The sequence below is a fragment of the Acomys russatus genome, chromosome 6 (genome assembly GCF_903995435.1).
Source record: "Acomys russatus chromosome 6, mAcoRus1.1, whole genome shotgun sequence".
NCBI classification, from domain to species: Eukaryota; Metazoa; Chordata; class Mammalia; order Rodentia; family Muridae; genus Acomys; species Acomys russatus.
The window spans coordinates 38,377,324-38,391,931 of record NC_067142.1 but is presented as its reverse complement, the minus strand read 5'-3'; the positions used below and the strand labels follow the sequence as shown (position 1 = coordinate 38,391,931).

Here is a 14,608-nt window from a genome sequence, read left to right as displayed (position 1 = left end):
GACAACTGTTCTTTCAAGCTTCCCTTGTAGCATCACGTGTTACCCGTGTGCTTAACACAACTGGAAGATTAAGGCAATTAGTGGGTTTTCAGGCGACTTTTGATCAGTTTTGACTTGCTCAGTTCATGCTCAACCAGATTAGTACAGTAACTACTGGTTATACGGAGGGGTTACATACACACGCTTAGCTTAAATAAAATGAATGGCATTAAGCACCAAATACTGAGAAAGCTTAAGTTCAAAACACACTCTCAGCCTATATACAAAGTAGTAGCCGATTTAACGGCACAGTAGAATTCATTTTACGCTGCAAAGCCGATGGGTAATAAAGACCCATGAGATGGACAGAGAGGGAACCGTTCTGAAGGAAAACAATTAGATAGTAGTAAAGAGTTGTCAATGCTATCAGGGTTCTGTTTTCTGGTCACGTCCTGGGGGGTGAATCCCACACGTCTCTGGAAAAGCCAAGAGGCAGGCCACTGGAACTTTACTGGTACTTTAAGTTTGGCTTTCACTTCTGCTTTTTTCTGAAGCGTTTAAACCTTGTTGGAAGTCACTTGACATGTGACACAGTGACACTACTTCTTGGAGCAGTCCAGCATCTTCTGAAGGCACCTTATCCTCTTTCCTGGCTCTCTCCCAGGGAACAAAAGTGGACTGGCGGCTGCCGGGGCCTGGTGCCCGCAGATCCTCTGAAGCCTGACATAGTGTTTCCTTCCGTTCCTGTTCTACCTCATGCCCTTGGGAAGCATCAGAGGGAGCTGGCTGGAAACTCAATCTTGAAGTAGAAGCTGGCTCTCCCACCACAGTAGGGTCACTCATACTGTCAGTGCAGGGGGGCTTGTCACTGTTCTCCTCTTTCAGGATAAACAGACAATCTGTCAACCCACCGGAGGAAACTCGCTTCCTGGGGGACGGAGGGAGGTGCTTGCCATGGAGGGCGCTGTCATCCTGCCCGAGATTCCACTCTCCCTGGTCGCCAGCAGCACACAGTAGGGCCAGGTTATTCTCACTGGGAGCATTGGACTTGTTCTGGGAAGGGAAACAACAACTTCAGAAGACTTTCAATAAAATCCCAGCACTGCTTTAGTAACTTGAAGTCTGTTTTGAGAGCAAGCTGGATCCTGACAGTTCCTGCCAGCTCTGTGAACAGGGATGAGGTGTGGGGAGGGAACTGGGTGAACTCTGCTTTCCAAGTGTTTAGATTGCCACCTGGCACATTGAAACAGTGCACAGAAGTCACACAAAACTTTAGGTTCTCTGCGATCAGAATGGGGGTCCCACTGCATGTAATTCCACCTCATGTTTTTTGTACTTGAGTACATTTAAAACTGTGTACTTTTAAAGCAGAGAGAGGGAGAGAGAGAGAGAGAGAGTATTCATTACATATTGTTTAATCCCCCTTAGGAATCCTTGTTGAAAGTAGAAGTATTTCACATAAGAAAAAAGTCTCCACAAGGCTGAGTATTAAGTTAGTCAGCGATATGGCTAGACAAGGGCATCAGCTGACAGCTGACACTGGAACAGTGGGTGAATTCAGGGCAGTGAATACTGTAGCAATTTTAGTAGCAGAAATAATTCATAAGGATGACAAACATTCATAGTTTGAAGTTTTTGTACCTACCCAGAAGTAAAATGTTTGTATAAACTAAGTTTATCTCATCTGGTGCCCACAAAAAGGGCAAGAGTGTTTTCATTTAACTGCGTAAGTTAAACTCAACTAACCGCAGGTTTGTAATCAATGTCATCCATGGATCTGAAGAAATCCAGGCTCTTTGCAGCAGCCAGCTTTCCTTGATCGGAGCTGTGCGTGCTCAGCGTGTCCAGGATCTCACCCAGCAAGTCCATTTCCCCCGAGTAAGGAGCCTTCACCCGTGCCTCAGCAGAGTCATCGCTCTCATAGAAATAAGCCGATGCTTCTTCGCTGTCTTCAGAAGATACCCTGGAAGGAGACACGCAGAGCACCAGTCAGCATGTGTGCACATAGGCTGCATCTAAACAGCTCGCTGCAATCAGTCAGTATTTAGCAGAACAGCAACAAAGTCTGAACTGAGAGTGCGGGCTGTGGGAGCTGTAATTCCAGCACTCCCGAGGCTGAGGCAGGAGAACTGCAACTGTGAGGCTACTCTGGGCTACAGATGGAAAACAAGAGAAGAAAGTAAGGGGAAGACATAAGAGGAAGACTGGATAAGGGGAAAGTAGAGGGAAGAAAAAAAGAAAAGAGAAGGGGAAGGGAAGGGAAGGGGGGGGGGAAGGGAGGGGAGGGAAGGGAGGGAAGGGACAGGAACGGAGGGGAAACAGTAGGCAGAGAGGAAAAGAAAGCAAAAAGAGTAAAGAGAGAAAAGAAAAAGGAGGAGGAGAAGTTTAAAGGATAGGGAGAGACAAAAAACAGAAATAAAAATTAGTCCATGGTCGAAGTCTCTACAGGTATGAGTGTGTCTATTTCAACTTCAGTACCACACTATGAGCAAATAATAAAAAGTCATGGCTCATTAACCTGAAGCTGGACTTTCCATCAGTCTCACTCTATAGGATTTTGGAATTTCCTAGAAACATTAGATTAAATACTTTGAAAGTTTGCAAAATTCCAAGTTTTACTTTTCATATTTTATATGATTTCCTCTTCTTATTTGTTTTAGAGAAGAGCAAATATTCTCTTACATAGATTTATATCACATTTAGAATGTCCATTTCATTAGTATGTACCTTAAAATTGCTAAAAAGCTGAAGTTTATATAATCTTCTGTATTACATAACACAGTTCCACATTTTCTCCCATGAGGAAACCCTCACTTTAAGCTCAGTTTGTTGGGAAATGTCTGTTATCACGGCTCTATTTCATCTGGTCCTTTCAGTGTTGGATGAAACCTCCACCTAGTACTCACCCCTGTCACCTCTTCCACTCCTCGGACCCCTGTGTAGATGACTCTACCTTCTAGGAACATGATATTTCAAGCCTACCTTGCCCTGCCCTGTCTTAAGCCCCATTCCTCCCAGTACCATTTCTGTTTGTTGATGAATATAGTGAGGGAGCAAAAACTGGACTTCAGTGGTGCCTAAACTTCTGCCAATGAGCCAGAGCACTAGACAGGACACCGCAGCACTGCCTCCCAGTGAACCGTGCCACTAGATAGGGACCGTAGTGCTGGACTCACTTGCTTGCTCGTTCAATGTCATCATCACCATCATACAGGGTACCATCAAAGCTCTTATGAGGCCTTTTCAAGTGTCCCTGGAGAGAAAAGGTGACAATAAATTGAGTTGCCAACTTGAAATATGTCTGTTTAATAGTTCTAAAGGAAAAATGTGGTTTTATAAGAAATAAAAGAAATATGCCTTCAAAGCTTTTGAATGTCATTCACTAACCTGACAATTTAGAACAAGGAGAACTAGAAGCAAAGCAGAATTTTAAAAAAAGAAACAACAACAACACTTCTTAGCTCCTTAGGTAACAGCTGGAGATAGATACACTTGTGGATAGTCACAGCATGGACCCACAGTGCAGCTATCACAGGATTTTAACAACTATCAAAAGTTGCCAGCTTCATTACCCTGTCCCATCCCCCAGAGTCCTCAGTGTCTTGGACGGTGCTCTCAATTATAAACATGGTTTACAATGGTGCAAACATGTAGGCTCTGGTTGAGTGCTGGGGCCCAAATTCCTGCATTACAGCATGTGTTTAGGCGATGTCAGCGCTGGTTCTGAGGAACCCACCTGGAATTAAATTCAGATCCTCAGGCTTGGCGGCAAGTGCCTTCACCTGATGTCTTGCCAGGCCTCGGTATGTACTTTAACAAATAATTGTTTTAAAAGGTTTATATTATGTGTATGAATATGTTCTGTATGTATGTGCACCATGGCATGCCTGGTGCCTGCAGAGGTAAGAGGAGGGTGTCAGACCCTGGAACTGGAGGTACAAACTGCTGTGAGTCTCCATGAAGTTTCGGAGATCCAGACCTGGGACCTTCGTGGAGTGTTTTTACCTGATGAACCAGCTTTCCAGCTCCAAGATTTCTTTGTAACACAACCTACAAACTGTGCTATGTACAAACTAACAATTGTCCTTTAGTCTTTTGCATCATACAGACTATATCCACATTCCTTATTTTATTCCATGGGTCAGAATTACAGAAGGCAGTGCTGGCTGTGGTTGCCATGGCTCCAGTCTCCTGTAGCACTCCACTTCACCACTTTCTTTTGTGCCAGAAGCCTCTTTAAAACGTGTTATTCCATCCTCATTTCCTGAAAACTGTCAGTTTATGTGGCAGCTTAGACTCCATTTCTGGATGACTGTTGTCTGTTTCTGGCAAGCATAAGCCATGGTGGTGATGTGCGTTTTAGGGTGCACACTGGTAGGCATGTGATGCCCAGTGGTGCTAACACTAGGACATAGCTTTGGGTGTGGTTAGCCTAGTCACTCATTTCAAATTACCTCCTTATTTTTCACCTGATGGTGTCATTCACCTAACATAACCACTGGCAGGTTCAGTTTTCATTAGGGGTTGTACAATTATTATTTTATGGAGTATTCCTTTTTTATTTGTTAGCATTTTATAAAGAACTTTTCTCTGTAGCACTATATCAAAATATAATGCACAGCGAAAAAAGCAGAGAAGTTGTTGACCTGCTCTTTTATTTCCAAGAGTAATCAGCCATTGACCAGTGGTCTCTAAAGTGATGACAAAATGCAGTTATCTAATATGGTTATGGCAACCCACCATAGTTATTACTGGTGTTCAAATTACCCTATCTTTGAATTTTGACTGTAAAAGTCCTTATCTTCAAGATATACATCTAAGATAGTCACAAGTTAAAAGATAAACTGTTAGGTTTTTTTTTTAACTTGAAAATAATTAGGTATAGGGTGACTGACCTTGAGCTTATTACTGCACAAATCGTATCAAGGGTTTCTAAAATGTCCTCTTTATTATCATTACACACATTTGAATGTTTCAAAGACAAACTTTACAATTTTTAAGCCACCTGCCTTTTGACCCTTTGATGCTAGCCCATGGCTTATGAGCTCAGAAAAGAAGTTTAGATTTCCCAAGTGGGCAATGACATTTAGAGGACCAAACTTGGTGTAACACTGCTCAAAAGTGTGCACCATTCTGGGTGGTGACGAGAAGCCTCGGCCACACCCCCTAGCAGCAGAGGAGCTTCCTGTCTTCCTGTTTCATCTCCAAGCCACGGCTGTTTCCATTTGTTGCACTACAGAGTAAGCACCTCACCCACCTGCTCACTCTTCTGTGCCAACGCATTGAGAGACATACAGAGTAAGCACCTGTGACCTGTGACTGAAATGCGTAACAGGTTCCCCGTGAGTCCGATGATTAGAAAGGACTGAGGGCCTTAAAGCTATGCCTGTTCACCACATACGCTTAAGCCTCTTCAGCTGGACAGAAGTTCTGAGAATGATCTAGGAACAAAACTATCACTCACAACATTAGTTCATAGTGGGGGAGCAGGGAGGGGATGCATCTTACTCTCTCCTTATTTTACCAAACAACAACAACTAAATTTAGTCCAACACTGTACAATCATTGCAATGAACTCCACATATGCTCAGTATGGTTGCCACACGCAATTTTCTGAACAAAACAAAATTGAAAACCAAATATGCTATTTATCAAAATCATCACTATTTAAGAAGACTAGAATATTAAGCACTAAATACAATATATTTGTCGAGTACTTTGCAAAGCCCTCTCACATACACACAAGGCTAGGCCTGGGAATATGCATCTTTCCATTTATCACCTCAGAGCCCAATGAACCCCACCATAAACTCGAAGGTACATCCAGAGATGATCGATAATTTGTCCACGTCACACCATGCAAAAGGAACAGCAGCAACAGAGGAGGAAGTGACATCATCTGCTGCACTGCAGATCCTGGTTGCTCCAAGCTGCTTTAATCCTGTAGCTGCCTGCCTGAATTATAGCTCTCAAATATTTCATTCCAACCATTCCTTGCACACTCTATGCCACACTTAAGTCATGAAACAAACTTCAAAAGAAAATCTAAGTGTTATTTCACATTTTCTATGCAGACAGGCCTCTGTAAATTTTCACAAAGGCACTAACAGCCAGTGTTCTTTACAAAAGGTGTTCATAAAAGAATTTTAGAAGCACACATAAAAGCAATTAATAATGGTTTTCCCCTTTGTAGATGTTAACCTATGTCCAGTGAAGACACTGTAGCTATTGCTGGTGTCTTCATGGTCAGCGTCCTGTGCTTCTAGATGTCTACATGCGGTCTCCTAGATTGGTTTTTGTCTTGTCTCATAGGTGCCCTCATTTCTTCATGGGGTGGCTAACTTTGGCTGTTAACTTGACATGTGGGAGAGGAAACAGGGGAGCTGCCTTCAACTGATTAGCCTGTGGGCATGTCTGAGAGGGCAGTTTCTTAACTGCTACTTCATGCAGGAGGACTCTGCCCATTGTGGGCAGTGCCAGCCCATGGCAGGTGGGTGTTGGCAATGGAAGAAGGTAACTGAATGTGTGCCTGGGAACCAGCCAGTAAGCAGCGTTCCTCTGTGATTCTACTTCAAGCTTCTGACTGAGCACCCACCTTGGCTGGCCCCTGTAGGTGGAAATACGCTGTCTGCTTCCCAAGTTGCCTTTGGTTTATCACAACACCTGACACCAAGCTCGAACACTTAATCAGCTAAATAAAATATATCGTGAGCATGCATTTGATATTTCCTGGAAAAATGAACATTTGTATATACAGCAGGTAGGTTCATGTCTTAGTCAGGGTTACTATGATGAAACACCATGACCAAAGCAACTTGGGGACGAAAAGGTTTATTTGGCTTACACTTCCACATCATAGTTCATCCCTAGAGGAAGCCAGGTTAGGAACTCAAACAGGACAGGATCCTGGAGGCAGGAGCTGATGCAGAAGCCATAGAGGGGTGCTGCTTACTAGCGTGCTCCCCATGGCTTGCTCAGCCTGCTTTCTTACAGGACCCAGGACCAACCAGACCAGGGATGGCACCACCCACAATGGACTGGGCCCTCCCCTGTCAATCACTCATTACGAAAATGCCTTACAGGCCTCTTCTGTGTTCCCAAGGCACAGAGGGGCAGCATGTCTACTCACTCCCTCAATGAAGATTAAAAATGTGTCTTCCTGTGGCAGGCATTAGGCTACATGCTGGGGCATAACAAGGAGCAACAAGAGGGCTCTGTGTCCTTATGTGTTTTAGTCTATTAAATAAAAACTCTCTAAAAATCAAACCCTAAATATCATACCAATAAGTATAAAAGTATGACTCAAATTAGCTTCTTATAAGCTATACTGCCACAAAAGCACTTATTAAGAACGTGACCTAAGCCAGGCACTGTGGTGTGCACCTGTAATCCCAGCACTCTGGGAGGCAGAGGCAGGCTGATCTCTAGCTAGTAAAACAAACAAGCAAACAAACAAACAGAATCTGACCTGAGACCTCAAAGAAACTCTCCTAGGCTCTGAAAGGTCATATGTATTAAGCATAAATGATAAGAGGTAAACACACATACAAAGTCCCTCAAAGTTTGTCATAACTCCTGGCTTGCTGCTGTTTACCTGTGTTGGTAAAAACTTGCAGTTACTCTTTTGATCGCTAGGTGGCACACAGTTATTAAAAAGAGCTAGATATATGTAACTTGGGCATTACATAGATGCACCATAGATTTAGCAGGAAAATGTGGGATATGAGAGAGTGGGGCAAGGGTGGAAGGAAAGAACCATTGCTGTATTTGCAGTCCCAGGTAATGTAGAGCAACAGAAATCCACTAACTCAACTATTTTCTGAGACTGTACTAAAAGTTGGTACTATATACTGGATCTTCAAGTCAAGGATAGAGCTACCGCTATTTTAGTTCTTAGCATTTCTTCATTCCATAAACATGCATGAAATGCCAACTGTATGCATTTTGTTGATTCCATGGCACATATATAATAATGAAAAAATATTTCCTCTTCATGAGGAATATACCTACTGCAAACACACTAGTCATTTCAGAGTTACATAAGGTGGCCATTTAGCATCTCTCCTAGGACCCAGGTATTGCACAGGAAAGGTATACCTTGGGAATATAAAGCAGGGCTGGATGCCGTGCTGGTTAAGAGCATGTACTGTTCTTGAAGAGGACCAGAGCTCAGTTCCCAGTACGTATGTTGGGTGGCTCACACCTGCCTCTAATTCTAGAAGCAACTGATACTTCTGGTATCCTTCACACACACACACACACACACACACACACACACACACACACACACACACAAATAAAAAAGTAAGTATTTTGAAAAGAATATAAGGCAAGCAAAGCTTCTCTTGCTCAAAAAGCATGAAATTAAAGATGAGACCTGGAATTGAGCATCATAAACCTTCATCAGACTAGTCATTCTCAACACATATCATTATAAAATACAACTCTGCTTTCATGAAAATGTAAAGTATGCATTTAGTGACAATTCACAAAGTAAGCACTTGTGGCAAGGGCTACATCCCTTGACTGTGGGAAAATTTTCAAGTGTTGAAAAAGAAAGTCTACCAGTATGGAATGAAAAGTGTTGGTGGTTTCCTCCTGGAGCTGACCCTGTGCGTAGACACTGAAGGACATGGAGACGAATGATGAAGGTAGGAAATGCTACAGACAGAAAACACACCCAAACTCACAGAAAAGACAACTGAGTGTTTGAAGAGGACTCAAGAAGCAAACTTAGTCTAGTTGCAATAGCAAGATAGCTGCTACCTTTTCTGCAGTGGCTTCTGGAAAGCATACCGGGCTGTAAAATGGCCCAAACCAAGGAGCCTGGTAAGCTTGCAGTTACCGCTGCAGTCACTAGATGGCAAACGATGCTAATAAGGCAAAATGCAGCTTAAGCTTCCATTTTTGAGGGGCAGGGTGGCAAGGGTGGGTGGAGGCTGGAGTATTTGGAGGGAGAGGATGGATAAAAGCAGATGAAACAGAAAACAACTTGTTTATCATTCACAGACTTGAGATTCTGATGACATATGTAACTTTTCTTAGGCAGACTCACTATGAAGCTCAGACTGCCCCTTGGCTTCACTGCTCTCTCTCTCTGCCTACGCATGGCTAGGATTGCAGCTGTGCATTGGCTTGCCTGGCTTACTATGAAGACATCTTTCTCTTCTCTTCTCTTTTCTCTCTCCTTCCTTCTTTCTACTTTTTAAACATAGCCTAATCTTTTTGAAGGATATATTTGTATGTGCTTTGCTGCATGTATGTATGTGAATCATGCAGTGCCTGGTTTCTGAAGAGGTCAGGAAAGTGCTTCAGATTTCCTGGAACTAGAGTTAGAGTGTTGGTCACTGCTGCATGTGTGCCGGGGACCCAGGTCCTCTGCAAGAGTAGAATGGGTTCTAACCACTGAGTCCTCTCTTCCAGCCCACAAACATAAGGATATTTTTTTGATACTGTCCCATTTTGGAGTTGAGCCAACCAAAATCCAGAAACACTGTTTTGCTGACCCGAAGACTACAGCAAACACCTCGTCTTATGCATAAAATTCAACTGTGGAATATGAAAATGTCATAGCATAGGATTATAATGGTAGCACCTTGAACATGCACAGTAGGTTTATTATTTGAAAACACCTTTAAAATACTTCGTGTATGTTTAGAGCTGTAGCTGAAACGCAAGTAAAAGTGTACCAAAGGCTTGCTTCAGGGTTAGATGTTTCGCAGATTGTATTTCCTTGACAAGCTTACTTTACCACAAACTGTGCTGAACACCTTCCTGTTTTGTGTATGATAAGAGCAAATGTAAGCAAGTGGTGCCCTGGGTAAGTTGTAGAACCAGAGAAGCACAGAGCTGCGACTCTGTCCCAGGGTTGCAGACTCTGCTAACACGCCCTTTCTATTCCACCCATGCTAAGGGAGTGTCCTGAGGCACCTGAGGAAAGTGTGAGAGAGAAGGACAGGCCAACAGATGACAGGATTCAACTTTATTTAAGGAATGACTGTGCTAGCAAGATGGAGATGCTAGCCTCCAGGAAGGCAGGACACAGTGAGGCCCGAGGAGAACCTTCTGTTGGTGCACATGGGTGAAGGACTAACAAGACACAAGACTGGTGAGATCTAGTGAACTGTGCTAATGATTCCTGTTGTTACTCGGTAAGAAGTGGAGGTCTTAGGAAAACATGACAATGCCAGTCCTGAGAAGGGGCATGCCCTGGGCCTAGGGCAGCAGTGAAGATCTGAACAGGGTCCTGACAACACAAGGGCTCCTCCACCTTCTGTCCACACTGATCCCACAGTCTTTGTGAGCATTATGGGCCTTGTTCTCTGTGCTTACCTGTCACCTACTGTGTGCTTCCTTGTGACAGTAGCATTCCATTCTAATAACATGCCTCTCTTACAGGTCTGAGACGGAATCTTACATTTTAGTTACTTTTGCTTCAAACTCTACTTCCTTTCAGATACAGAAAACTTCAGGAGAATGCCACTCTCATCTATCAATGACAAAGACTAGATAACCTAAAAAGTAAGTCATAATTCCTTTTGAATCCATAAGAGAGACACGATTTACATCACCAAGTAAACTGAGCTTCATCTATTAGAAGGCCTCGGCAAAGGACAAGGCAATGAGCTGCCACTGGAGAATGTTAGTTGCTGAAAGTTTAATAAAATTGCGTAAATGGCATGCAAGGGCTAAGCTGTCAATTTAGAACAGCTGGGAATCTCCGCGACAGGAAGGGTTGGAGTGTTTGCAGTCCCTGGCTCTTTCCCACACATTCCTGTAACTTTACTTAAAGCTAAGGGGAGTGTGTGTAAGGTACACTGGAAAGACAGGTGCCTCTGTGCTAGTTCAGAGAGCAGAGACTGCTGCATGGTGCAGCCAGGGTACTCACACACTTTTCTATATCTTCACTTCATAGAAACCTAAAGCCTTCCCAAGACCATTAGAAGAAATGGAGAAGCAAATGCTCTACCAGTGAGAGGGAATCCCCACTGACACTGAGCCCATGTCTACTCTACTGGGAAGGGGCTAGGAACCCACCCCCCATGAAGAAAGTGATGATATAAAAACATAAAGAAACATGCGCAACACACTTTGAAAGGAATGCCCTCTATTGGCCCATGTGTTGAAGACTTGGCATATAGGTGCTTTGCAGGGAGGTGCTGAAATTTTCAGTTGGTAAGCCTTGGTGGGAGAAGGATGCCATCAGAAGCATACTCTGTGAACACAAGTTATCTTGGCCCCTCTCTTTCTCTTAAGCTCTGGGGCTGCCATGAGGTGAGCAGGATTATTTGCTGTCATGATACTCTGCCTTATTTGAGCCTAAAGCAATGGGTGTGGGTGAATGGTTCTCTAAGGCCTTTCCTTTTAAATTGTTTCTTCGAGTTATCTGGCAGAAGGACAGAGATGAACCCACAGAGCTGGTCAAAGGCCCACAGTGGAGGTACAGGGGGACATGTCTTGCCTAAGACTGAAGATGTACCAGAGCACTAAAAAGCCACGAGGCCAGGACCAAGGGTATCCCTGGCGCCATGTGGCTCATGTAGGCAAGAGAATCAGGAAACTAAGAGAACCTAGAACTTTCTCCAGAAGGATTCTACAAAAACACAAGATAAAAGCATACCACTGATATGATTATCAATAACAAATTCTAACTCCGGATAGACATACCTTCCGGTAATAATACCATTATAAAGGAAAAAGCATGCTAATTTCTAGATGCAAAGAATAATATATTCTGCTCATGAAATCCAGGAGTCAACTAAGAATTATGAAATACTATTGAACCCATAAAAAGTGCACGAGTGAATGGATGATAGCAAAAGTGAACATTTTTTTTTTTAAAGACCCAAGTGGAATTGATAGGGAAAAAAAAAAAAAAAAAGAAGAAACATCATGATATAATGTGTTCTAATGAGCTCATCAGCATGTCCAACAAAGAACAGTGCATTTTGAAACAGGTCAAAAGAAATAGCCACAACTTAATAAAACACAAAAAGAAAAGAAAGCAGAACAAGTGAAATGAAAAAACATTAAGATAATATGCTGCAAGTACCCAAGAGCTGAGTAATACTACCAAATCATCCAGTTCACTCTGTTTCCAATAGAGAGTAGTTATTCTCTCTGTCTGTGTGTGCACCGTCCCCCAACCCCATGTCTGTTTGTCTACCTCTGTCTCTCTCTGTGTGTAGTGGTAGTGGATTGTTACAATGAAAAAATGGGAAAAAATTACCTAATAGCAAAACAACTATAGTGAGTCCTTGAAGCAACATATATGATAACACTCTAATGTTCATAATGATCCATGGAGGTGGCCATGGTTAACCATCATCTTACAGCTCACCAGGCTCAGAGAGGGCAGGAAATATGCTGGTGTTCACAAACCAACCATAGGGCAGAGCTGTTGCTGTCTGAGTTTGTTATACTATGAAGCCTCAGATCTTTCTGTTCCCTCTTATTAAGTGACAAAGCTAATGGAGCAGAACACGAATAGGTAGACTGAGTATAAAAGTTCGCAAAGGAGTCTTCCCATATATGCAAATAATGGGCCTTAAGAACTTAAAAGGAAGTAAGTGATCTTCAAAGCTAAATTGGAAAGTCTAACAATACTAGAGGTTCTGGGGAGACACATGGCCTTGAAAACCATTGAGTATCTGGTGGTCAGATAGTTGAATAGGATGCCACATGACAAAGTGTTCAGTCTGTCCACAGCACACAACCAGTATATTAACAGAGGCTCATTTTAATTTAGTTGGATTCTATTCTAATTTTTTTAAGTTAAAAAAATCATTAAGTTTAAGAATTGACAGAATGCAAGAAATCAGAACTGAGCCCTGGTTTGCCAAAATACTCATCCCAGAAACAGAGTACTTTAGGGTTCATTCTTGATTGTTGTTCAGAGACTATATAAAAAGCTGCCCGACAGCAATGCTCCAAGAGCCCATCTCTAAAGCGTGGCAATGGGAATAGAAGGCTCGCACTCACAGGACTCACGCTCACCTGCATGGGCACCTGCAATGTGGATTCAAACTGGGTAATTCTAAACCAGCTTCTAAGGGCTGTTCTTATGCTGAGTGATACCAATTGCATTTGAAATCTCACTACCTTTTTTGGCATTTAACATTTAAAAACACAAATTTTGCCAGTGATTTCACAGTTATCTTTTTGGTGTAAGAAATTAATAGTTAGCGTAAAAACAATATACTTAAGCATTAAATGATTTATTGCCATGTTGAGAAGTGGCAATCTATCTGAAGATCCTGAACAGACAGTGGGGATAACAGCTATGAAGTACAGACAGGCTTTGACCTCCACCAACACAGCACTGATCTCTGAGACACTTCAAAGCGGTGCCATACAGAAAAGCAGGCAGAAGAAGCACCATTTCCTTATGCTAAGATGCTTGGGTGAAAATAAGAACTTGTGTACAGAAAATGGGTATTTGGGGATAGAGAACCATTGTTAATTGATCAGAACCCTTAAAGATTAAAGGTAGTAGGGAAAAAACTTAAGAAGATAAAGGACAGAAAACAGAGGGAAGGATTCTGCCCATGTCTCTATACTATCTAGAATGGCAACAGTCATTAACTAGGTTTACTAAATGGAAAAACAGTATTTTGTCTTTGTTTCAAGATTTTATAACAGTCATTTGTGGCAAGCGAATTTGAAGAGTAAAATTATAAGATTAAAATGCCAACTTTAATGTTTTTCAAAGTATATGTTATATTTACATAAATATTCTTTTCCGTTGTGTGTTTATAAACTGCCAAGCATCATTCTGCAGAGCTAAATTTCTTAAGTTAAATCCCAGAGAGTTACTGAAGGAACCTATGTCCCTTAAACACTTCAGTGTTTGGCGCTATGCAACATCCACTAGAGGGTGTGCTTGTTTAAACAGTTTTAACTATAAGCAAATCTGAAATGTTTGAAAGTAATACTTTTCCAACAGAGAAAATAACTTCTTTCTAACTAACAATATTGTACCTGTATATCTTACCAGGAAATCAACTATGTAAGTTACTGACGTTAGAGTAAATTAGGATAAATCCTGTATGAAGAGACCTTGGAATATGTACTGCTATAATGGGTTTTTATTTAGGCAATATTTCTTATGGTTACATTCACTTAACTTATTTTTTTAAAAGTTTTATCCTTTGAAGTTTCTTTAAATTTTCCTTATTATTTCAACTAGGAATTTACCTTAATAGTATCTTCAATATTGTGCAAAAACTAACATAAAATTAAGAATGGTTGCTTGTCATGGTTTTTAGAGTTATTTGTCTTCATAAGTCCTACTCAACAAGAGGGAAACCATGGCTGGTACTGAAAATGCAGCCATATACCCAGGGCTAGTGAAGTCATGAATCTTGAAGGAGAAAGTACAACTTCGTTGCTAAACCAACATAAACTCTAACTGCAATCTAAATATGTGTCTCATATGTGTGTGTATACATATGTGTGTGTGTGTGTGTGTGTGTGTGTGTGTGTGTGTATTCCTCACCTCTCATCAAGGAACCTTCACTTGTAACAGATGAAACCATTACATAAAACCACAACCAATCAAAATTTAGAGTTGTGGAGCCTGGTTCCAATGGGACCCACCTAGAGAACAACTCTAGCACCTAAGGCTCAG

General features: G+C 42.0%; 1 protein-coding gene across 1 annotated transcript in view; it reads right to left on the bottom strand.

Annotated features, from left to right (window-relative positions):
- Positions 1-416: 416 nt before the first annotated feature.
- Positions 417-14,608, bottom strand: part of Dennd1b (DENN domain containing 1B) — a 204,839-nt gene continuing 190,647 nt past the window's right edge. Inside the window, exons 21-23 of the mRNA XM_051147519.1 lie at positions 3,156-3,232; positions 1,726-1,942; positions 417-1,032 (exon numbers count right to left, since the gene is read on the bottom strand). Coding sequence (XP_051003476.1) covers positions 499-1,032; positions 1,726-1,942; positions 3,156-3,232 — 828 coding nt within the window. The 3' untranslated portion in view covers positions 417-498. The remainder of the gene's footprint in view (positions 1,033-1,725; positions 1,943-3,155; positions 3,233-14,608) is intronic.